The sequence below is a fragment of the Euprymna scolopes genome, chromosome 15 (genome assembly GCF_053919585.1).
Source record: "Euprymna scolopes isolate OS-2025 chromosome 15, ASM5391958v1, whole genome shotgun sequence".
NCBI lineage: Eukaryota > Metazoa > Mollusca > Cephalopoda > Sepiida > Sepiolidae > Euprymna > Euprymna scolopes.
The window spans coordinates 11,254,918-11,281,272 of NC_136496.1; the positions used below are offsets into that span (position 1 = coordinate 11,254,918).

At 35.0% G+C, this 26,355-nt stretch overlaps 1 protein-coding gene across 2 annotated transcripts in view; it reads left to right on the forward strand.

Annotated features, from left to right (window-relative positions):
- Positions 1–26,355, forward strand: part of LOC145293721 (G-protein coupled receptor GRL101-like) — a 761,328-nt gene that overhangs the window by 572,607 nt on the left and 162,366 nt on the right. For both annotated transcript variants that reach the window (XM_080140164.1, XM_080140165.1), the window contains exons 17-19: positions 3,911–3,982; positions 21,754–21,825; positions 22,774–22,845. In XM_080140164.1, the coding sequence (XP_079996290.1) occupies positions 3,911–3,982; positions 21,754–21,825; positions 22,774–22,845 (216 nt within the window). The remainder of the gene's footprint in view (positions 1–3,910; positions 3,983–21,753; positions 21,826–22,773; positions 22,846–26,355) is intronic.

The following is a 26,355-nucleotide window of genomic DNA, read 5'->3' on the forward strand; positions in this document are numbered from 1 at the left end:
ATACAGTGGATGTGTTATCGGCAGCTCCAGTAACTCTCGCTTCTCCTATTTTGTCATTCAGTCCTCATTCAATGAGTGATGTTTCTGACAAAGGGTGAAGAAAAAGCTGCTTAAAGGTCGGTACTACTTGGTGACCAGTAGTCTGAGATGTCGGATATTTTTCTGTCTTTGTCTGTCCTTGTTGCCATGTCACTAGTAAGGGTGCTGGAGGTAAACGTTTTGTCTGGGCTGACGTTATCCGCCTGATAGTCAGGGACCCGAACCTTGGATTAACCACTAAGGAGGCTGTCCTATCAGCAGACGCAAAGTACTGGGACTGCTGTATTGCCATTTGGTGAGTGGATCTGGACCATGCAGTAGTCTCTGGTGGGGCCTCTCGATGCCATACTAGTGGGTAATTGTTACGGCTTTACCTTTTCGTGTGCTACAAATAAAAAAAAAATCTTCCTGTCTTTTTCTCTCTTACTTTCCCTCTCTGTACTGCTCTAACCAAGTATGCCGACCTATTCCACAAATCCCCAAACCTCAACATGAAATATCTCCAGAATAAAAACTCGATTAAACCTAGAACCCCATCTTCCAGCGTAGACCCCTACTACCAGGTCTCCTTCTCCAATATCAGGGGTCTACGTTCCAACCTTCCAGAGGTTGAAACCCAATTACAGGAGACGAAACCGGACATATTATTTCTATGTGAAACTGGAATAGGGCCGACCACTTCCCTAGATGAGTTCATAATGCATGGATACTCCAATTTAACAGCTAAATCTGACTCCCAAGATCGCCATGGGCATGGAATATGTGCCTACATTAAGGATGGCTTCCCATGTGGCAGGGATATCTCTAGAGAAGATCCTAATTTACCCTATATGTTCTTCAGGGTTGCACTTGCTAACACCACTGCATTTATATTTGCCCTCTATAGGCCCCACAACAGCGGAGTTACTATCTTTAAGAGCATATCTGAGAAAATAGACCACATACTGTCTTCACATCCCTCGGCTAACATCCACATCTGTGGTGACTTCAACGTCCATAACGTGGAATGGCTGACCCATTCAAATAAGACAGATGATGAGGGGAGGTTTTGTCATGATTTTGCCATTGCTTATGACCTCACTCAGATTGTTCACGAACCCACCTGTGTGCCCGATACACCCAATCAATATGCAAGCCTCTTAGACCTTTTTCTTTCAACTTCCCCTGAGCTATGTTCATGTACCGTTCATTCTCCTTTAGGATCCTCCGACCACTCCGTCGTATCAGTTAAGATAAAAACAAAATGTAAGAAGCCATCAGACGTACCCCTCCACCGTACTGTATACCGATACTCTATGGCTGACTGGGATAGCTTCCGTACATTCATATCTGATTTACCTCTGCACTCCATGTTTAAAAAGGAAGTGTCCTCTATAGTATCAGATTTGACCGAATGGTTAATTGTAGGCATAGACCAATTCATACCATCAAAAAGATTCCAACAAAAACCTAACAGCCAGCCATGGTTCTCCCCAGAATGTGCTGCTGCTATCGCGCACAGAAATCACTTTTTCCATAACTACCAACGTAATAGATGCACTGAGACTAAAGCTGCTTTCAGGACTGCCAGCAACCACTGTAAAAGAGTAATAAAAAATACAAGAGAGCTATATGCCCAGTCTGTTAAATCCAAGGTAGCTGATCAACGGCTTGGTTCCCACCAGTTTTGGCAAATAACAAATAGGATCCTGAACAGAAGTGTGCGTTCTATCCCAACCATTATCAATGAACCAGAGGTTATCTTGTCAGCGTCAGACAAGGCCAAACTATTTACAAAGAACTTTGCAGCTAATTCTACCCTATGCGACGAAGGCCATCAACTCCCCATATTTCCTCCTATAACACAGAACAAGCTAGGTAATATACAAATATCCGTGCATGAGGTCGCCAAGCTAATAAAAAACCTAGATTCCAGTAAAGCAACTGGCCCTGATGGCATCCCAATTATAGTGTTAAAAAAGCTTCAACCAGAACTTGCTCCCATACTTACGAAACTATTTAAGCGCTGCCTTAAGGAGAAGTGCTTTCCGACCCCCTGGAAGACCTCATCAGTTTTCCCTGTATTTAAGAATTCAGGTGATAAGTCATCTCCCTCTCAATACAGACCAATAAGTCTTCTCTGTGTTATGAGTAAGTTACTGGAATCAATATTAAATAGAGAAATAGTCAACCACCTCAGCAGAAACAACCTTCTTAGTGACACACAATATGGTTTCCGCTCTGCAAGATCTACCGCAGATGTGCTGACGGTTATATCCCACAGGATTAGTGAATCTCTTGACAAAGGCTTCCTTTCTAGGGCAATTGCTCTTGACATATCAAAGGCCTTTGACAAAGTATGGCATAAGGGTCTACTTCACAAGATTTCCAGCTACGGTGTAACTGGAAATGTTTTCTCAATCATTAAATCATTTCTCTCCGATAGGCTCATAAGAGTAGTGGTAGATGGACAAAAATCGGAGGCCTGCAATATAAATGCTGGAGTCCCTCAGGGGTCAATCCTCGGCCCAACTCTCTTCCTGATCTACATCAATGACCTCCCTAAACACATACTTAAATCATTCGTTGACATCTATGCTGATGACACGACCATCTACGGCAACACATCAAAGGCTGTAAATGACGAAGTTCTCTCGGATTCTCTCTCCTCTGATCTCGAGCGCGTGGTTCAGTGGGGGAAGATGTGGCTAGTTACCTTTAATGCATCTAAAACCAAACTCCTATCCTTACATCATCAACGCTCTGATCCCCAGCTGGCATCAATTGTGATGGATGGCTCTCGTCTGGGTGAGGCCCCGTGTTTTGACAAGCTTCTGGGTTTGACCTTTACTCCTGATCTGAAATGGAACACGTACATCAAGTCTGTTGCCAAGGTCGCAGGAAAGATGGTGGGATCCTTCTACCGCTCCAGAAGATATCTCACTACTGATGCAATTCTCTATCTATATAAAAGCCAAGTACGGCCAAGGATGGAATACTGTTGCCATATCTGGGCAGGAGCTGCCAAAAACAGCCTATCATGCCTTGACAGAGTACAAAATAGACTTCGTGGTTTAGTGGGGGATGCCCTTTTCTCTACCCTGCAACCCCTCTCCCACAGAAGAGACGTTGCGAGCCTATCCTTGTTTTATCGTTATTTTCATGGCAGGTGCTCGTCTGAACTCCAATCCCTGGTCCCCCCTCGCCAAACTTTCACGAAAAACACCCGTCTAGCTGAATCCACTGTGAAAAATTTCCCCCACTCTATATCTGTGCCTAAATCAAAACGCGGATTTCATGAGCAAAGCTTCTTTCTTAGAACTGCACGCCTGTGGAACTCTGTTCCGTCTGCCTGCTTCCCTCCGGACTACAACTTGGATGTCTTCAAGTCTAATGTTAACAAATTCCTAATGAACCGCCCCCCTAATTAAACACTTCATAAAATCTCCTCACTAACGTGATGTACTTGCAATAACCCTTATCCCTGAGTGGCTTCCCGGCCTTGATAAGTGGTGATCACTGTGTAAAAAAAAAAAAATAAATAAATAAATATTTATTATTATGTTATGCATATATTTATTATTATGTTATGCATATATTTATTATTATGTTATGCATATATTTATTATTATGTTATGCATATATTTATTATTATGTTATGTATATATTTATTATTATGTTATGCATATATTTATCATTATGTTATGTATATATTTATTATTATGTTATGTATATATTTATGATTATGTTATGTATATATTTATTATTATGTTATGTATATATTTATTATTATGTTATGCATATATTTATTATTATGTTATGTATATATTTATTATTATGGTATGTATATATTTATTAAGTATTAATTTTTATATGTACATTGTTTTTATAGAGATCTCAGAGAAAACGGTATCAATAAAATTTCCCCATACGCTTTCAAAGGATTATCGAGCCTCAGTACTTTGTAAGTATTTGACATTTACTTTCACATTCCCCACTTTCCTTGAACAAGAAACGCATGGGATAATACATCCACGGAACTTACGAGGGTCGATCCAAAAGTAATGCGTCTATGTTTTAACTAAAGAAATTGAAGAGTTACGACCTAGGGGTAGTACCATAAAAACGAGCGACCTTTTGTGTTACAGAATTTATTTTTCTACATAGTGCGTTTTGCCGGCGATGATTTTTCGGTGGCGATTACGGCGTTGTTGTCGGGGAGATGCTTATCACTTAATATCTTTTAGAGGTCCGAACAACTGGAAATCTGGCAGTGCCAAATGGGGAGTATATAGTGAGTGAGAGAGAGCACCGTTTAACCGAATATTGTTACACATTTCGTGGTCTTCAAATTTGTTTGTGGTCTGACTTATCGTATTGTGAACGGAATGTTTCCCTTAGTCGGGCAATCCGGGCAAGCCAGACAATCCGTACTTTAAGCTATGTCAACGTTCAAAAATAACAGTCAGTTGACAGTCAATCTTAGTTTCACAAAATCCTGAGGAATAACGTAATTCCTGTATTAGATAAGAGATCACATTACTTTGTCGCAGATTTCTGCCACAAAGTTTTGTGTTCTAGTAATATCACAGCTACAAGAGAGAGAGGAGCTCAATTTGTTTACACAAAGATCATCGCTTCATACGCTAATGGTAATTTGTATATCACTTCCGATTATTCTCAAGCCAAGATAGGGAGCATTTAGTCATCCACATATAGTACTATTTCGCTTTTTCGCAGCTCATCAGTTCGACTAGACAAGCAACTACCTGAAGCCAGGATCGAAACTCGACCGCCCATAAGACAGTTGGAGCTCCTAACTGTTGCGCTATTCGGCTGCGGTCAGTGAATTAACAATGTTTTGACATTGTCCAAATACCTAAACTCAACTTGTTTACACAAAGAGCATCGCTTAATACGCTAATGGTAATTTGTGTATCACTTCCCAATATGCCTAACCCAAGATAGGGAGCATTATAGTCATCCACATACAGTACTGTTTCGCTATGCGAGTATGAAAAGTAATATGGTCAAGATTAAACATGGAAAAATAAAGGACTAGTTTTCAAAACTGGAAAAGGAAAGGACAAAATATTGTAATAAAAAATATAATAAATTTATAAATTCAACTAGTGCAGCATTAAGAATTGATTCTATAATGTTATGAATAATATAATGTTATGATTTGATTTTTAAAAAAATTCTTAATGTTTTACTTTTCTATGATTAAGCTTAACCGTATTATTTTTCATGCTCACATTTTTCTATTGTAATCCATTGTTTCCCCCGGTTTTCAATAAATTCACTTGTCATTTGTTTAATTCGATCTCAGTTTTTGCCCCCACAAACACAATAATAATACCAATGTACGGCACTCGTCTGTTTTCAATAAAATTCACCTAATTATCTCCCTTTCATGCTTGCATTTTATCTATTTCACTTGTTAGTTTTCTTTTAGAATTAGTAGCAACGGTAGTCGTTGAAGCGACGATGGTTGCTATGGAACCAGTCATAAAAATCGTCGCTTACATCCTTACATATCTTTACGATTTTGAACACCAGAAAATTCATCATAACTGATTGGCAAATGGAAACTTTTTTTCAAAATATATCTATAAATATATCTATATATCTATCTATCTATCTATCTATCTATATATATATATATATATATATATATATATAAAGTGTAATAATTGTTTGAAATTTAGTCGAAAAATGAGTGAGTGGTGAAACTTTAAAGCAGTTCTAAATGACTAAAACTGCCAATTAACCATATATTAGAACACTACCGTGTTTGAATGATATATAATCTTAGGCTAATTTCCTATGTAGACATGTCTATCTCAAATTAAATACATTTTTACATAACGTACATTCTCCTGAAAACAAATCTATTTTGTTTTAATCTTAAATATCCCGACCAGCTGCTGCTTTCAAAGTGGTATGTAAATCTTAATTTATTATCTTTATTTAGATGTAACTTTTATCAAAGTTCACGAACTTTTGTATCAAATTCTATTTTCCGGCCAACCACTTCAATCCAAATTAATTTCACTGATAGCGATTGGGGCTTCGATGATAATTGCTCCGTTGCGAGTCTGAATTCGTTTTCTGAATGGATACAGTCACCTTTGATGTTAATCGGTATTTTTGAAAGTGAACTTGTAACTAAATTACCTTTATATGCAAAGCTGTGTAATTTAAGTTGTATGCATCGAAACACGTCTGCAATTAATTCTGTATGTCTATTTCATGGCGGCCGTCTGAACCAAGTCAATTTTAATAATGGAAAGCTTATCATTTTATAAGGTTTTGAGATGATGATTGATTATACCTATTATTTGGTCTACTTTTCTCATTTTGAGTCTTATTTTGACAATGTTTCGGTCGAAGTGAATAAACACTTAGCAAATCCAACTCTATATAACAAGTTTGATTCCTCAGTGCGGGCAACACTCCAAAATACAATTGCGTATTTTTGCGGAACTCTACCTTATTTTGGCTGACGGAATAAGGGCACGATAAACCATGTATTAAATAAAACGGTCTTGTTCGTAATTCCGTACAGATTCCCGAGTTCGACAGAAAAATTACCGAATTCGCCGAATTCGATAGTACGATTAACGAGTTCGAAAAAATAAACCTAAAGAAAGTCGGAGGTTACAGTGACCGAAACATTGTGCAAATTACACTCAATCCAACGTAAACAAGTTCTTGATGAGCCGTCCCCTTAAGCAATCCATTTTACCAAATTTCCACAACTAACGATTACTACGATATATTCCCATTGATTACTGTACACTCATTAATTCTTATCCTCAAGTGGCCTCCGGGCTTTAATAAGTAGTGACTCCTTTGTAAAAAAAAAAAATAAATAAAACACTTAAGATTAGAACAGTTGTTTGAAAAATTCAAATATTATGAAAACATTACTATATTCTTGTCAATATTAGGGTCACATTAATTGCTATTTTTGTTTGCAAAAAAAGATGCAGTTAATTTATTTGTACTTGCTTTGTAAAAGTTAATGTTTAGATAGCTCTTTGTTGGTCCTAAAGTCAGGGTCAATGTTAAGATCTTTTCTGGTCCGTCTACAAAGAAGGATAACCGTTCAAACTTATTTTTTTTACCTTAGGGTAAATATATAGATTTTGCTTGATTTATCAAAATTTCAGAGTTCATGTTAAGATTGTTCTTGATGAGTGCAAATTTCAGAGTTAACCTTAACATTGTTCTCGATTGGTCATAAAGCCAGTATCAATTTAAAGATTGTTTTTGTTTTTACTAAAGTCAAAGTTAATGCTCTTAATGTATGCGAAAATATTGTCAATTTGGAAATCGTTCTTTATTTGTCATAAAGCCAAGGTATAGTGTAGCAAAATGTAGTAAGCAAAAATCAGGAACAAAGAGAGGAAATAGTCAGTTTCGCCCTGCACCGCCCACCTCTAGAAAAGCGGGATTTCTTGCCTGTAATGACCGTAGAGAAAGAAGAAGAAGAAGAAGAAGAAGAAGAAGGAGGCAGAAGAAAACTCGCTTCGCGCAGATTCGTGGTTCGTCACAAAGAACAATCCAACCGCCAGAATCACCTGCACACCATCTGAAGGACACTGCTCGACTGTTTCCCAGCGTCCTGTTTTTATAGCGGCCGGGAATTAGATATTTGCATAATCGCGCGAGAGCACATGCGATTCTGCGAGAATTGCATGGGGTCAACGCCAATAAAAATCCATGGACACCATCTTGGAACTCTCTTCTACTCCCTTCCCCTCGGCCCGCAACACAACAACAGACGTATCCGAGGTAAGCTCTTTCTATCCCCCTATTTCGGTTATTGCCAATTCCACTAAAGGTATAGTTTTAGGTTCTTTTTTTAGGATCTGATTTAATAGAATTTTTCAGTACGTAATAAAATGTGCAGTTAATTTCCATGCGTTTCTTTTGTAAGCAATATGATTGAAATTGCTCGTGATTGGTCCTAAAGTAAGGGTCACTTTTATAATGTGCGTAAGTTTTCATAAAGTCATTGTTAATGTTAAAATTGTTGTGTGTGTCCGTCCATGAGTTAGCGCTAGTGTTTAGATTGTCTTTTATTTATTTAACTAAGAGTTAAAATCTTTTTCCATTTATTCTAAATTCAGGATTAGTGTTTCAACTATTTTTTTCTAATATCCGGTTAATATATATATTTTACATGTGAGTTGACCAAAGCTCAGAGTTAATTTTCGATTGTTGTGAAGTGTACTAATTCAATTATATTGTTGATAGATTTTTAACTTATCTTTTATGTCAATGTTAATCTTGCTAATGTTTTTTATTTGTTTAGAGTCAGCGTTTATGCTAAGATTGTTTTGATTTGTCCTAAAGTCGTGTGAATGTTTACACTGTCCTTGATTCCATATAAAGTTACAATGTTCTGAATTTGTCTTAAAGCACGTTCATATTTTAGTGGTTTCTCCTAAAGACAGCGAAATGATGAAATTGTTCTTGATTTTTCTTTTGTCAGACTTAATTTTAAGATTTTTTTTTTTTAGTTTCAACTTAAGTCAGGGTTATTAATTTATTGAAAGAAAAGAATAGTATTGCTTTGTCCTAAGCAAAGGGCTAATGTGCCGATTCTTTTTAAGTTAAAAAAACAAACTTTATAGCTTAGTGGTGGATGTCATTTTCTCTTCCCTGCAACATCAGTCCCACAGAAGAGGCGTTGCGAGTCTGTCTCTGCTTTATCGTTATTTCCATAACAGGAGCTCGTTTGATCTTCAATCTATCCCCCCCTCGCCAAACTTTCACAAAAAACAGTCGTTTAACCAGAACCACTTCCAATAGTTTGCCACACTCTTTATCTCTGCCTAAACCTAAATGTAGATTCCATGGGCAGAGCTTCTTTCTTAGAACTGCACCCCTATGGAACTCTCTTCCCTTGGCCTGGTTCCCAGGTGACTACAATCTGATTGTCTTTAACTCCAATGTAAACAAGTTCTTGATGAACCGTCCCCTATGTAATCCAACTTACAAAAATCCCATTACCTATGTTAAAAACGCTATAATCACATTGACTATTGTATATCATTAACCCATATCTTCGAGTGACCTCCGGGCCTTGATAAGTGGTGATTTTTGTGTAAAAATAAAATTAATCAAAATGCAGTTTTATTAATGATACTCGATTAATTAATTTAATAATTTCATTGTCATATAATCAAGGTTTAGTTGGATGTGTCCTGAATTCAAAAATCATATATATATATATATATATATATATATATATATATATATATATATATATATATATATATATATATATATATTGTTCGTAACTTTTCCTAAAGTCAAGGTTACTGTTGAAATCGTTCTCAATTTTGTCATAAAGTCCGAGTGAGTGTTCAGTTTTAATTTGTTCTAAAGTCAGGATTAATGCTGAGATTATTTTTTATATTTCCTCATATCCAGATAAATGTTTAGATTGATTTATCATTATCTCGATGCTTATCGTTAAAAGCATAAATAATATTTTGATCCGTGTTGCATCACTGTAACTATTTTACGTATACTTTGATGGATCACTGTGACTATACTTTGATGGAATATGCTCTGACGAACTCGTAGCATTTGTGGACCGTTACGCAAATACCTCGAATAACCAAACAAGCAGCAAAATTCAACCCCTTAGCTGTAGAGATCCTTAGATGCACGAAAGCACAATATTCTCTTCCCTGAAATTGCTAGTCTTTGGAATTCCATCTTTGTTTCCTGTATTAGCATGTAATGCGAAAAGATATCTCGCTTATCAACTTTCTCCATGATATTAAATATGAACCCCTTCAGTAGGAACATGTCTTGTTTGGGGTGAATAAAAGTAAAAGAAATATAGTTCACATGAGAATAAAAATAACGTATTTACTAGGTGAAACAATAAAAGAGTCGACCTAGAAAAGGCGACATGATTCCATTTCCGTTTGATAAAAATCGATTTTCTTTTTGATGTTGTAGACCATCTACTAGTTGGCCAGCTGTGTTCAACTCCCAAAGGAGATATGAGCTATCTATCATTAGGCAGGTTGATATGCAATTTTGTTTTTCAGAAAATCAACATGGCACTCGTGATGATAGTTGGGATTTGATGTGATAAGAACAGATACCAAAAATTAGATTTCTATCTTGAACAGAAAATTGAGCATTCAATTGTAAAAATTGTTTAGAAAAATTCTGAGAAATCCTTCATTCTTATAGCATTTTACACAACACTAACTTTGCAATGTTACTATTTTTATTAAAAAAATCAATTAAAATTGATATATTTATATGAAATACATTGAAAGAAAAATAAATACATAACTTATAATTTTAATTATGAATCAGAACTAGCAAAATGTCTCAATTTTTACTGCATTGATTAAACAAAAATTGTGAAAAAAAGAAGCTAATTAGCAACTAAGTCTTTTAAATTTCACAGTTCATAAAGATATGTGGAGATGTATTACACAGTATAACAACTTGATGCAAGTTACAGAACCATGTATTTTAAGTTTTTATTAAACGTAATAATATAAACTGTTATAATAGAACTAAATTGTTCTGTATAATTTCCTTTTGAGGAAAATGAAGGTTTAATTTTCTGACACGATGACTTTGTAATAATGTATCTATGTCTTGCTTCCTGTCCATATACAACTTTTTGTAGAAAAATCAATCAAATTTGACCAGTGTGTGGCTGCAAAGTTGATAGCAGTAATCTTTTTCAGTCCTTTTTCTTTAGTTGTTTATTAAAACAACACAAAAAAAACAATTATTTTAAAACACTTACCTTTTTTTTATATTTTTGTGATGTAATATTGATAAAATTGAGAAAAATAATAAACTTTCATGGATAAATATTTATTTACCTAATGGACAAAATCTTTTGAATGCCCTCTTCTCTCACATCAAATTCATCTGAGTTTATCATCGATATTATATTTTCCGGAAGTAGTGCATCTTGAATTGTTGAAAACAGTGATTTGGACTTTATTTAACTGTTTTGTTCTCTGAATCATATTAAAATATACTCCTGTTGGTTAAAAAAAATATCATCAGTTTTTATCTCAAACAAGCAAACTGCATACACTTGGATGATAAATTGGACCAGAATGTTTAATTTATCATAGTGTTTGAGAATAGACACCTCTGGTCCATAAACACATTAACCTTGAGGCTAATGTTAGCCATCTTGCTTGATTTAAGGGCCCAATTTTCCTAGCTGAATATCTTAGGTTAACAGCATACCCCAAAGGTAGCCTCTGGTCTTCACACTTAAATTATTTGTTTCTTCTGCTGATAATGATAATCAAGAGAAGCTCTATTTTTTTTAGAATTCTACTTGAGGCAAATCTTGATAATTATTGATACAAAGTTTTCCCAAAGGACCAGTAAATGTTGTTAGGCTTTTTGTTGTTCCATCAATTAATTAAAAAATTGCTCTAAATGGCAGTTTTTCTAGTGGAAGCTGAAAATTACAAATTTTCATGTTTAATAATAAAGCCAGATTATATAATAAATACCAATATATTATTTTATTTTCCACAAAAAAAGGAACATAATTGCAGGTGAATCCATAGGATTAATTTTACCTCCTTGTATAAGGAGGACAAGTACAAACTATGTACCTTGTTTGGCAATTTTCTGTCTTGCACTTTACTGCAAAGTCATCACATCTCAAGACAGGAAGTCTACAGCTAAAAGAAAATATATAGTCTGGCTACCAGTTCCTTCATTCTTTTCTACTTTAATTTGCTGCAAGAGATTTCCTGTCAATCTTTTTGTCCCGCTTATAGCAAAATATATTGACCTTCTGTCCTATATAACCTTCCCTTAACAAGGGCAATTGTGGATTACTGCTTGCCAAATAGTAACTAACTTAGAAATCTCATTATTTTTTTAGTAGGGATAACTGTTTTCGAGGAAAAAACTAAACTGGATAACTTGTCGTGAAGTTGGGTGTGCTGTTTCATACAAACAACTAGGTGGACCAGCAAATTTTGTGAACCAGGGGTTAAAACTGAACGTTGTGCTTTTACTGACATGTTAATCTTAAAAGTAAAATAAATAACTGGATTATAAATGAAGGAAACTGTTTTAGGTTATCTTCAAATGTAAAGGAATAAGTGCTAGTTATGATAAGAAATAATGAAAAAAATTATAGAGTTTAATTAGATGTATTGAAGAGAGAGGACCAAACCAAATCAGAGGCATAGTAGTGTTTAGTTTAGACATTTTTAGCAGAATTTACCTCCTCCTTTGATAACATGAATTTATCCATAAAGAGATTCATTCTTGCTGTAGCTGTGCCATTTTAAACGAGTGTTTAGTGTTTAGAGTTTGAAAGACCAGTGCTTGTGTATCTATCTTTCTATGCTATTTTAATAGTATATTTTATAGTATTTTCAAGTTAAATTTAATTTTTATGAAATTTTTGCTTATTAAATTCTAGGTGAAAGTACAGAATAGTTAAAACACAACCTCATATCCTCCCCATGTTAAGAATATAGTTATTTTAGAACAATAACAAATATGCACAGGTACTGAAAGAGCTTTTAAGCAGTTTCCTTGTTTACTCATATTAACCTTTGTTATCTGATTTTAAAACTATAATTTTAGAAGAAAAATACTGCTTAAAAACAATTACTCCCTATCAATGAAAGAAATAAAAATTTGCCACTAATTTTCTGTGAAGTAATCTATATATATAAAAGCGAAAATGTATGTATGTTTTTTTGTGTGTATGTTTGTATCTTTGTGTGTCTGCTAAAAACTTTCGACAGACGTGACGAAAATTCACAAACTCGGTATCATATCGAAGCTCCATCCTTCGCTTGAAAAATATCGAAAAATTGGCCAAAAACGTTAACTTTTTCACCCAGAAATCGACAATTTTCCACAAGGGGGGGTCAACAAAAACGGGTTTCTCGTAACGATGACCGATTCTACGCATGCGTCAGATGACGTCATGACCTGATTTACTTTAAATAGTTGAAAAACCGAACACATTTTATCTCCGTCGCTTTAGCGCAGTTGGTTCGCGTGTTTGTTCATTATCTAAACGTTTTGGGCTCGAATCGTGGTGTGAGATGTTTTTTTTTTCGATTTTTTAAAATTTAAATATTGAACCCTGTGTTATTTAAGCCGTTTTTCACGTAACGTTCGTTTTCCTGGGGTTTTTTGTGTGTTTTTTTACGTAGCTTATTCTTAGCGACACCCGATACAGACTCATTTAAGCCATTTTTCACGTGTTCGTTTTTCTGTTTTCAACGTTCGTTTGCCGTACGTTAGATTTTTTTGTTTGTTTTAATGTTTTGATTACACCTGCCCGCTTAATTAAAACGTTGTTTTCTTTTCTTACTTCGCTTATAACAATGCTTACATCGTCGTCGTAACGCTCGACGACTTTCAAACATCTTTCACTAACTCATTCTGGCTGGCCGATTTTATTTTGAAACTTCGCCTCAGGGCTTCGGGTTCGATCCTACCCCCTCCCCGATTTCTTTTTTATTTAACACCACACACACACCTACAAACACCCGGGCAACGCCGGGTACCCCTGCTAGTTTTTTATAAAATAGAAAAACTTGAAAATTCATGTGGTTATGTTTCCTAAAGAATGTGTAGAATAAAATGGGTGCTGATGCATTTTTGGTCCTTTAACAATTTTAGAGGTAAAATTCAAGTTTAACGATATCTTTTCTTTTATATTACACTAGTCTTGGTGCCTGGCGTTGTCTGGGTGTTTGGAGGTGTGTGTTGAGCAAAAAAAAAGTGGTAGTAGGCAGGCAGGCTCAAATATGTGACGCAAAGGCAGAAAAGAAAGTGAAAGAAAATCTGACGTCTTACCGCTACTTCATGACACGACCGGAAGTGTAAAGCATTCAAATTTAACGTAGCTGATCAAATACAAAAGATGGCGTTGCTTTTAAACAACTCACAAAGGGAAATTAGACACGAAGTCGTTTTTAATGTGGAGGAAAAAAACTAGTTTCCCCAAAAAGAGAGCACTCTGGCAGTATCCCAATAAATAGTAATTGTCTCAGTATGAAGGGTTTCCCCTATATTGACTAACAACTTATTACAGAACAGATACTACCCGGGCGAAGGCCAGGCGTTGGCGTTTGCGTTCGAATAGTTTTGCTTTATTTATATTAAAAAGAAAAACAAACACTGGAGACGACGGCACGGTGGGACTTTTGTTTAACTCGATCAGAAAAGATAGAGTCGATGTCCGTTGGTGAATTTGAGATATTATGATTTCGTAAAGAATGTGTCGTATGGGCTATTTTTATATAAAATTGAAGTATTACCATTTAAAAAAATGCAAATAGAAGTTGATGTGAAATATTAGGTTGATGCAAAAATAATGTTTTTGACGTTCGTTTAAACGTCAAAAAATGAAATTATTTTTGCACCAACCTGATAGAAAAACAAATTAAAAAAAAGATAAAACAAATATGTTTAAATTCACTGCAGGTACTTGAAATATAAAAATATATATTTTAAACAAGTACTTTTTCGTTTTTCCTTTCGAAATAATTAAGCCTAAATCGTTATGTTTTAAAATTAAATAATAAACAAACGTTAGTTTTCAATATCAATAACGAGCGTGTTTTGCAACGGTGAAATCTAATGTGTTCCCACTGCTAAAAATTTCCTTAAATGAAAAAGCGAACTTTGGTTGCTATTATTTAAAAAAAACATACTTTTTGTCTTTACACTAAATATTTATTTTTATTATTCACTCAGTTTATTTAAACGTGTAAATTGTGTCCATCGCTTTATTGCAGATTACAAACTAATCAATATTTCAGTAAATATAAGTTATAAAAAGCTGAAAATTACACCATCCAAGGACTGTATTAAGGTGAGATAAATCCTAAAATTTCATCAAAATTTATGTGATATTTAAAAAGTTATGTTATTTTTTTAATATTCAAGGAATTTTCACCGTCCATCGCTTTATTGCAGGTCTTCTAAGATAATGTTTTAGCTCAATAAAACAATACCAAAGCATCATAAATTTATATTGAACACATTTTCTGGGGAAAATTAACAAAAACAAAGGCACATCCCGAGGGCTAAGTGTCAAACAAACGAATTACTTGTCCACATATCCCCCATGTTTTGAAATTACATTAAACAACCTTTTGTCCACCGAGGAGGTCAATTGTTTGATCTGAGATGGAGTAATGGTTCTGGCAACGCCGACTATTTTGTTCCAAAGGGCATCCTTCAAAGAAAACTGCTCTCCTCCCTCATAAACTCCTCGTTTCAATATTGACCATAGGTGTTCGATGGGGTTAAGGTCCGGAGAACACGGTGGCCAGGACTTGAGGGTTTCTCCAACAAAGCCCTGAGATCCAAGGAAGGATGTAGTTGCCCTAGCAGCATGAGATGGGGCATTGTCATGCATAAAAATAATCTAAAAACGACGTGACAAGGGAAGATCATCTAGCCATGGTAACAAATTCTCATTTAGAAAGGCAGTGTAGGCATTGCTGGTGAGCTTGACACCATCTGGCACTCGGAATGGTCCACATAGCTTATCCCCAATAATTCCCCCCCAAAACATTATGCCTCCACCTCCCTGTTGGCGACGAAATCTATAAGGCGTTGGAGTTCCATTTGGATTCCAAACTTTGGCCCATCCGTCCGGTCCATCAAGGGTAGCACGAGCCTCATCTGTAAACAGAACATTTTGGCAATTCATTTTCATATATTTTTGTGCCCAAGCCAATCATTTTTCTTTGTGGGTTTGACTCAATGGAGGCCTTGGAATAGGATTGATGTTCCTTGCCATTTCATTCAGTACATTGCATCGGGCTTGTCTGCCCTCGCAAAAATTGTTGCACTGGTGCTGTTTGGCTTGCGCACAGTCTCTCTACGAATTTTTCGAAGATCCCGATCAGAAAGGTTCCTCCTTGTGCCCTTATCTTTCCTGGACTTGATGTTGGGGTTCTTGACGAATGTAGCTAACGTTCGGGGATCCCTTTTTAGTTCTGTGGCAAAATTTATGATCGAAAGTCCTTTTGCTAGTCCTGCAATAATCCTCTGCTTCTCGGTAGCTGTTAAACGTCCTTTTTTGGCATTTTATGAGACCTGCAATAAAGCGATGGACGGTGAAAATTCCTTGAATATTAAAAAAAATAACATAACTTTTTAAATATAACATAAATTTTTATGAAATTTTAGGATTTATCTCACCTTAATACAGTCCTTGGATGGTGTAATTTTCAGCTTTTTATAACTTATATTTACTGAAATATTGATTATTTTGTAATCTGCAATAAAGCGATGGACACAGTTTAGTTTAAAACATATTCTAAATGATGATTTCATTTTCTTAACAGATTGTTTTGATGAAGGGGCGATTCACCGAAAAACTTTAATAGTTTTAATTCTTCAACTTTTAAAGTCATTTCCTCAAGCAAAGATAATGATTTTGAAAAAAATTATTTCGTGTGGGTCTTTTCTATGTCAACCAACAACTATAATCACCATTGCCTCGCCGGGGTTCCAAAATTGACATGTTCTACTCTATCATGTTTAATAGTTACACAACATTTAACGAGCGAGATCAGAGATGTGCCGTTGTACAACTCATGCTCGCTACCGATCTCAGTTACGACAACGGGACCATGTCCAGCACCCTCAAAATGGGTCCCTGTATTGCCACAAATAATAGGAACGTGCCCAGCGTGATGAAAACAATGTTTCCGGCCACGGTTATGGTCTTTGCTGTGGTTTCAAATGAGGGCCACAACATGCCACCTCACATCTTCGAAGTCAGCTTGAAAGTCAACACCAAAGTCTATCTGAATGTGCTGAAGAGTGTCAGGTAGCTGCTGGAAGATCCTGGGTGTGACAGCAGAACTCAGCGCCGGCCCACAAGTCAAAAGAGACCCAGGCTTAGCTTCGGACGGAGTGCTACAACTTTTTACTTTTCTCTCACTAACCCCTTTCTCCCTCAACCTAAACCCTCTGGACTACTTTGTTTGGTCATATGTCCAGAACATCACCAACATAACCTCCCACAACAGCAAAGCCAGCCTGATCACTGCCATCCACCAGATATTCGCCGAGCTGTCGCCAGCGTTTGTGAAAAACGCATGCTCCCAGTTCCGGACCCGTATCGAGGCGGTAATTTGAGGCTGAAGGCGGCTACATTGAATAGATGTTATCTCAACTACATAATCAAGTTAATTGAATTGATTTTTTTTTCAATTAAAGTTTTAAAATAAAGCTGTAGTGCGGTTTTTCATAGGTCGACAACTTAATTGCCCCACCATATATATATATATATATATATATATATATATATGATTATTTTTTTTTTTTGGAAAAAGAATTCCAGCAGAGTGCTCAATTAAAAGGAAAATCCAAATTTTAAGAGCGTACTTATATTTTGTGTACAGAAAGTTGTTAGTTGAGACAGATCATTGGTACCGTCGGTTTCAAGCCCGAGGTATATATACTTCACACTTCCGGTTATAAGATAGACGAATATTGGCTGATGAGAGCTTGATAGGGATACCTTAAACGGGCCTTGTTATCGGGCTTGAAACCGACGGTACCAATGATCTGTCTCAACTAACAACTTTCTGTACACAATATATATATATATATATATATATATATATATATAGATATATATATATATACAGCACTTAAAAGACTGTTCTTTAGGTGCCATTTTTAAGCTAATGTCGGTTTATTCACTTGTCCATGGGCAGTGTGAAGGGAAATCGAGACATTTTAGTTCTAAGAGAATACCTCAAGTCTATTGACTTCCTTTTAAGTTGACTTGATTGTCAGAAAATCAGACTAGTATCTCATTACGGTGACATAAGTCCATTTAAAGGCGCATTCAGGTGTAATGATACATAAATGCCGCCGTTCGAAAAGCAATTAAGTGTTTAGCCCGTGTAGGCGAGACATAAAATGGCGGCTGTACTAGCATTCAGATTGCATGAATAGCAAGTTGGAGGCGAGCACAAGGGCTACGTTACCCTGAAATTATATACAGCATTTGCTTTCTTAGTAGAGGTTCGTCTACCTTATGATTATATTTACATATAAAGTAGAAAATTAACTCTTATAAACGATATTTCATGAAGCATAATATATTATTAGAAATCATTATACTTGTATTCGGTCTTTAGCGCATTTATATCCACCATCAGCGACGGATGTTCTTGAACTTTTTCACACCTTCTTTTATTAAGTCATAAAAGTTTACATACAAGCAAACATACGAAGTTACCTTGTGTGGCTTTAAAAGGTTTACCGAAATAGCATTTAAGCTTAACTATAATACATTCTCGTTAGCGAATTTTCTATTTGTTATCGTTATATAATGTGCTATTGGCCTATGAGAACGAACTCTGCTAGGTTTTATATATTTATTTTATCAGCCATTTTATCGACGGGTCCTGACATCACTGCCACCACGATGTGGGTGTTCCAACTGCTGTATAATCGTGTACCAACATGGCATACATACATATATACTTATAACAAAGTGTTCATTTGAATGTGTGTACGTGTCATTACATGTGTGTGGTGGTTCTTCACTATTTGAACCCTAAGTTATTTTGTCGCAGTCTATTTATTCTCTAATGTTATGATTGTCTAAATGTTCATATGTGTGTGTGTGTATGTGTGTGTGTGTGAGACACATGTATTTTCGACATACCTTATTTTCACTGAGTCGTTTATCTTGGTCCATCTAGATTCCATCTGTTCTTGGAGGGGAACCTGTTTGAACGAATATGCATTCACTCCAAAAACGCTGATTGTATTTTATTTTATCTTTATTTCACTTGCCAGAATGTCGTCGCAGATGAATATGGAAAGTGAGTCAAACCCAACCGTTCTTTTTAAATTCTAAGTTCCAACTGAAATATTCTTCTCAGCTAACCAGAACAACGTGGCCCACACGTACTTCCGTAAGCTGATCAGATACTTCCGGTGATACGTGTCTATTTTATAGCTCAATAATATTTTTACAACTTTCATCAAAACATCTCCATATTTCATCTCTTGTTTCTCTCGCCAGTTAGTTAGTTAGTTAGTTAGTTAGATAGATAGATAGATAGATAGATAGATAGATAGATAGAGAAATAGAGAAATAGATAGATAACTAGATCGATAGATATATCGATAATACACATAGATATATAGATAAATCCACAGGCAGATAATAACTAACCAATACTTTCTTGTGTACGACCTACCACATAACACGCGTCCCAGACTCTCGTGCGTGCCTGATGCGAATGTTCAAGTAAATCAGTCCAGAAAAAAAAGATCTCAGTTGATTAGCATCGCAGTGCTAATAGTTAATAGAAAAGATAATTCTTTCAATTACACTAACCTAAAAAAAAAAAAAACTAATGTTATCGTTATTATGTTAATAAAAAGATGTTCGTGTTGAGCTAGCCCTGCTCTCTCAAAACTCAACGACAAATGTCTTGCCAGGTTTATTGATAGCTGGAAAATTATCTGTGCAATAATAATGTTTAAGTATCATGTCGAAAGGACTAACCCGCAAAATAATTGGCTTTTTTTTAACTTGGGAATCACCATTTATTAAGGCCCGAAGGCCACTCGAGGGTAAGGGTTAATGAATGTAAGGTGGTAATGTAGTAATCGTTAATGGTGTAAATTGGGTGGAATTTGATTGTTTATGGGGACGGCTCAAAAAGAACTTGTTTACATTAGATTTGAAGGTTACCGTGTTGTATTCAGCTGAGAAGCAGGTTAGCAGATCAGTGTTCCACAGGCGGGAAGTTCTGGGAAAAAAGCTTTGTTAATTGAATATGCGTTTAGATTTATGCACATTAGAGAGAGGAGAAACTCATGATATTGGTTGTAGCTAGTCAAATGTTTTTTGTGAAAGTTTGGCAAGGGGAACCATAGATGTGAATCCAGTCGAACACTTGCCAGAGAAAATAACGATAGAGCAGAGACAGGCTTGTAACGTCTCTTCTCTCACTTAAATCTTTGAACCGTTAATCAATTTAGCTCATAAATGCTACAGTTTATCTGACTTACAGTATGGAATTAGACAAGCATTTTCAACTGGAAATATTCTAGCAATAACATCTGGATGCATATGACATGCACTAAACACAGCAGGTAAGGCTTGGGCGTTAATCTTGATATATCCAAGGTCTTTAACAAGATCTGGTATGAAGGTCTTATTAAAATATTATTGGACGAATTTTAAATGCAAGATCCTTCTTGGCAACATATGGCTTGTGTGCATACTACTAATATCTCTGGATTGAGAAACAGTCTTTAATTTAATATGTCCGGCGATATCAATTACTCCTCAGCAATGTTTAATCACTATTCTTGTTATACAAGTACTTTCTTGTGCACATACGACTAATATCTCTGGATTGAGAAACAGTCTTTAATTTAATATGTCCGGCGATATCAATTACTCCTCAGCAATGTTTAATCACTATTCTTGTTATACAAGTACTTTCTTGTGCACATACTACTAATATCTCTGGATTGAGAAACAGTCTTTAATTTAATATGTCCGGCGATATCAATTACTCCTCAGCAATGTTTAATCACTATTCTTGTTATACAAGTACTTTCTTGTGCACATACGACTAATATCTCTGGATTGAGAAACAGTCTTTAATTTAATATGTCCGGCGATATCAATTACTCCTCAGCAATGTTTAATCACTATTCTTGTTATACAAGTACTTTCTTGTGCACATACGACTAATATCTCTGGATTGAGAAACAGTCTTTAATTTAATATGTCCGGCGATATCAATTACTCCTCAGCAATGTTTAATCACTATTCTTGTTATACAAGTACTTTCTTGTGCACATACTACTAATATCTCTGGATTGAGAAACAGTCTTTAATTTAATATGTCCGGCGATATCAATTACTCCTCAGCAATGTTTAATCACTATTCTTGTTATACAAGTACTTTCTTGTGCACATACTACTAATATCTCCTGACCTCTTCCCTGACTCCAATAACATGTACAACTTAAAATGTAATGTGAACAAAGACCTCGCTGCTCACCTCCCCACGTAAGATGTTCTAAATATGACAACTAATTGACAGTACAGCCTTACCTTTCACAGGCAATGTTGCGATGAATAAAATGAACAAATACGTCATTATTATTTTTTTTTAATTTTAGACATTGATAACGAATGAGTTTTTAATTAGATGTTTCTATCGAAATCGCTCCAGACAAGTCATGAAGCCATATTATGTAAGGAGCTAAAATATACTACTTCAATGTAAAAAAAAAACTAACCAACAATAAGTGTTAGATTTAATAGATTTTGACCCAGAAAACAGCAGTCCTTTCCTCTTTGTCAGAAACATCGCTCATGGATTATGAGGACTAAAGAAAAGACACAGGAAAGCGAGAGTTAGAAGGCTGCCGAACGTAAAATCATTATAGATTATAAGGTTAAGTATTATTTTTATTTAATATTTATTAATATTTTTATTAAAAAATAATAATAAATTTTAAATATATTCGAACTGTCATGAAAAATTGTACTTAGCCTTATAATCTATAATGAGTTTACTTTCAGTAGTTTCGTAACTCTTGCTTCCCTTTTTTGTTTCTTGTTTCTAATTGTAATTAATAATTTATAGTAATAGAAATTAATAATTAATATCTTAAAGAAAGTTAATAATATTAATATATTTTCCACAGGGATCTCAGTAAACAGAGGCTGCGGTACATTTCACAGAATTCCTTCAATGGTCTGCGACAAATTCGTGTCTTGTAAGTATAACATGACTTTGTTTGTTTCACACACACCCATACACACACCTAACATGCATAAACACGGTTAAATATAAATACATATACACACATTCGTATTGTTTTCTTTGCCAAAGTCGCCACATTTTATAGCTTTTTTTTTTGTTTAAGTTCCGGTATTTTTAGATGAGGAGTGTTAATATTATTTGTATTGTTCATAATACTATTCTCACCTTTATTAAGGTAGAAATTATGTTCCATCACTATCTTCGTAGTTTAAAGGGTTGAAAGCAAAATAAGAAGAGCCTGAGAGAGTCAATTGTGTTAAGCGCATTGCTTAATTATATAATCGTTTCTTTAGACCATTTTAGTAAGTACTATCTCTTTAGTACTTCCACAAAGACTTACGGAGAAATTTAACTTATCAATCTGTTTTTGACATCCAATATCATATCCGCCTATATATCAGCGACGTCATTTTGTCGAGAGCCTCGCTTTTACAAGCAGGGTCACTGATTTAATTTATGCTGACATTTTTGTGTACAATATGTCTTGCCTAGCCGTTTATATGTAGCGGCTAGTAGATTTACCAACAAATCCAATGATTAATATTAAACTTGATATCAATCAGTTGTAACGAAGAATACAACAGCAACGTGTGTCGTCCTGAGCGACCTTAATAAAAAAAAGATTGAGATCTCACCTGGAGATATTAGTATGCGTTTGCGCGTGAATCAAGATGAAAAACTTGACGGTATAGCAATTTAAAAACAGCCAAATAACAATAAATATAAACAATAAAATAATATATTCTCAGTATTCTAGTCATTAAACCAATATAAAGATTAAAAACCGTAAAGTTATTATAACACGAAATAAAATAATATAAATTTAGTCTGTCAGATTCGTTGTCTTTGGAACTATTCAATTGTTATTGACATCTACATTAAATTATATTTTTTCACACAGAAATCTATCCAGCAACCAAATCACAAATATTGAAGACGGCGCCTTTAATGGACTCAAACACCTGTTGACATTGTAAGTAGGAAACATGAATTATTTGTGTTTATTATTTCTTGTTTTTTTTATCGTTATGTCTCTCTCAAATCAGTATATATATATATATGTGTGTGTGTGTGTATGTGTGTATGTGTGTGTATGTATGTATGTATGTATGTATGTGTGTGTGTTTTTGTGCCTATTTTAGTTTTAGACTTCAAAATTTACGTAAAACATGAAAATCGATCCGTGTCAACTCCTTACAATTTTTCTTTTATGTATATAAAACTTTATACACGTATAGACGAGCAATTTTGAAGAGAAAATGTTTTTGCTTATGTTTGCAATATACATGAACCTCATTAATCAAATATATATATATATATATATATATATATATATATATATATATATATATATATATATATATATATATATATATAACGACACTATTGTTTTTGGCTTCGTCTAAACTTTATAACCTTGAAATTACTATTCTAGAAGCATACGTAGATATCCTAACATTATATATATATATATGTATATATGTGTGTGTGTGTGTGTGTGTGTGTGTGTGTGTGTGTGTGTGTGTGCCTCAGTAGCTGCGACTGAAATAACACCCTTTACGAAATCCAGGAAGAATAGATCCGGTAATTGCACCGACTCAGCCCGATAAAACTGTACTTCCAAAGAGATACACTGAATATATATATATATATATATATATATATATATATATATATATATATATATATATATATATATAGTTTTTCTATTTAAATCTTCAGAACAGACATGTATTGTTTGAATGAAGAATACAGTTCAGATTCTTTTTCCTTGACCCATGGAGTTTCTATGTAGCAGATGAGCCTACATTGAAAATTCATGGGTTAAGGAAAAATATCTGAACTGTATTCTTCATTCAAACAGTAAATTTCTGTTCTTTAAATTGATGTTTTTCTGAATTAAATTTAAACAACAAAAAACTATAAACGCTATTTGCTCTATCAAGTATATTGAGCTATTCTCTTTTTGGCTGGGATTGTCTTATATGATATTATCGCCAAAAATATTCTGTAAGAAGATTATATATATATATATATATATATATATATATGTATATATATATATATATATATATATATATATATATATTGTTTTTATGCCTGTTCTAGAGAGCTGTTCCAATATTAATAGAAAACAGAGGCAGGATTTTAAAAAATAAGAGTTTTTTTATCTGATTATCCTAATGGACACTTTATTGATAGTACACACATGAAAATGTAGTTACCTTCGAAGTAATCTCCTCCGATTACAATACACTTGTACCGTTTCAACAACTTCTGGAATGCCCCAGTAAGTCCTCTTGTGTGCCAAGGTCTGGACTATAGGGAGGGTGGGGAACTGCCTTAATGCTCCTCTTGGTCAAATAGTCTGTAACAATGACAGAGTTGTAAATTGCACTTTTGGGACAAACTTCGCGCAAACCCCTCAAATCTTTAGATTCTCGCAAATATTCGTACACAGTTCCCACACTGACATCAAAGTGTGCACTTATTGTCTCTATAGACACACGGCAGTCCTTATCGATGGAATTCTTTATTTGGCCAATCAACTCTAGTGTTCTGATTTCCTTATCCCTCCCACACCTCTCATCATCCCTCACAGACTCTCCGCATTTCTTGAATAACTTATGCCAGTTAAGAACTTATTCTCGATTCGTGAAAGATGGTCCATAAGCAGTCTTAAGCATTCCATACGCTTCTGTGGCTATTTTCTTAGTTTAAAGTTAACTTTTTATTGCATATTGTTCTTCTCAAATGTCTTCAGTTCCAGACTGAATTTTTGAAATTCACCAACTGTGGTAATCAGGCTTTAATATGATGTATCCTAATTACTGCTGTAGATGTACGTTGGAAGCTGAAATCATAAAAATTGGTCAGTCATCTTATAAATGTATAACAATATCCTGCCTTGACAGAGTTAGTATCTTAGTAGGGGATACCCTTTTCTCTTCCCTACAACATCTTTCCCACAGAAGAGACGTTGCGAGCCTGTCTATGCTTTATCGTTATTTCCATGACAGGTGCTCGTCTGGGCTTCAATCTATAGTCCCCTTTTCCCCAAACATTCACGAAAAACACTCGTCTAGCGAGAACCACTACCAATGGTTTCCCACACTCTTTATCTCTGCCTTAACCTAAATATAGATCCCATGAGCAGAGCTTCTTTCTTAGAACTGCACGCCTGTGGAACCCTTTTCCGTTGGCCTGATTCCCAGGTGACTACAATCTGACTGTTTTCAAGTCCAATGTAAACAAGTTTTGGATGAACCTTCCTTCTATGTAATCCAACTTACACAAACCCCACTACCTATGTTAAAAACGCTATAATCACGTCGACTATTGTATACCCATTAACCCTTATCCTCGAGTGGCCTCCGTTCCTTGATAATGGTAATTCCTGCGTAAAAAAATACTGATTTTCAAGATTCTACGACAATTTTATATGACTGTACAAAATGTCTGGAAACATATTGAAGGTACCTCGTATTTCTATCGGAACATTTTTTTAATCCATAGAAGTAGCAAGCTATCGTTCCATAACTGGATGAAAGTCAATCAAATGTATTTTTAGTGACGACTGAACCAGAAGAGTGTAACTTACAAATAACCTTTACCAAATACTACACAATAGGCTACGAGTTTGAAAAGATACACCTAAAGAAGGTCGGAGGTTACATCGATTGAAATGTTCTGAAAATAACACTCAAGATGAGAACAGTAGTCCGAAAATCCGAATAATATAAATAACCACCCTTATCACAAAAAGTAATAGGCAGCTTGTTATTATCATTGAGAAAAAAATTAGATTTAGAACTCCCATTTTGTATATTAATAAATATATAAAAATCAATACATAAGAGCTCCATATATACTTGAGGCTAAGTGGCAAATATATGAGGCAGACGGTCAATAAACATAACCCAACGAGTCGGGTTATTCTGATATAACCTATAGAACAATGGAGACGGATTATAGGAGATTGGAACCTAATATATAGATATCAGATCGTGTCCTCAGGCGTGTTTGAGCCGTCTATATTTCATTTGGTAGGATATGGAAATATTGCTAAATTAAAACAACTTTTACTGGAGACAATGAAACCTAAACTTCCTCCAAATATCTACTGTATTATTTCCCTTGTCTTCTCAAATATTGCCTGTGCGTGTGCTTATCAGAATTGATACTATCATAAGCAAAAACACAGCCTTTAAGACTTGAAGTTCTCTTTTATATATACCAGTTCATAGATAAACTAATATGTGTGGCATACTGATAAAAAGAGGCAAATGTACAAATGTGTTACTATCGCTTGCCGGGAAGAGTAGTTTGGCTTCACAGTGTCGAGGGGATGTTTCTGGACCGTATGTTACGTCCAAGGTACGCAATCATAGCCCGGGTGTTTAACCTAATAAAACGATAAGCATACCCTTTTAGATCACCGGGATTATATGGTGTATGGTACATCTGCTTGACAGATTTCTTT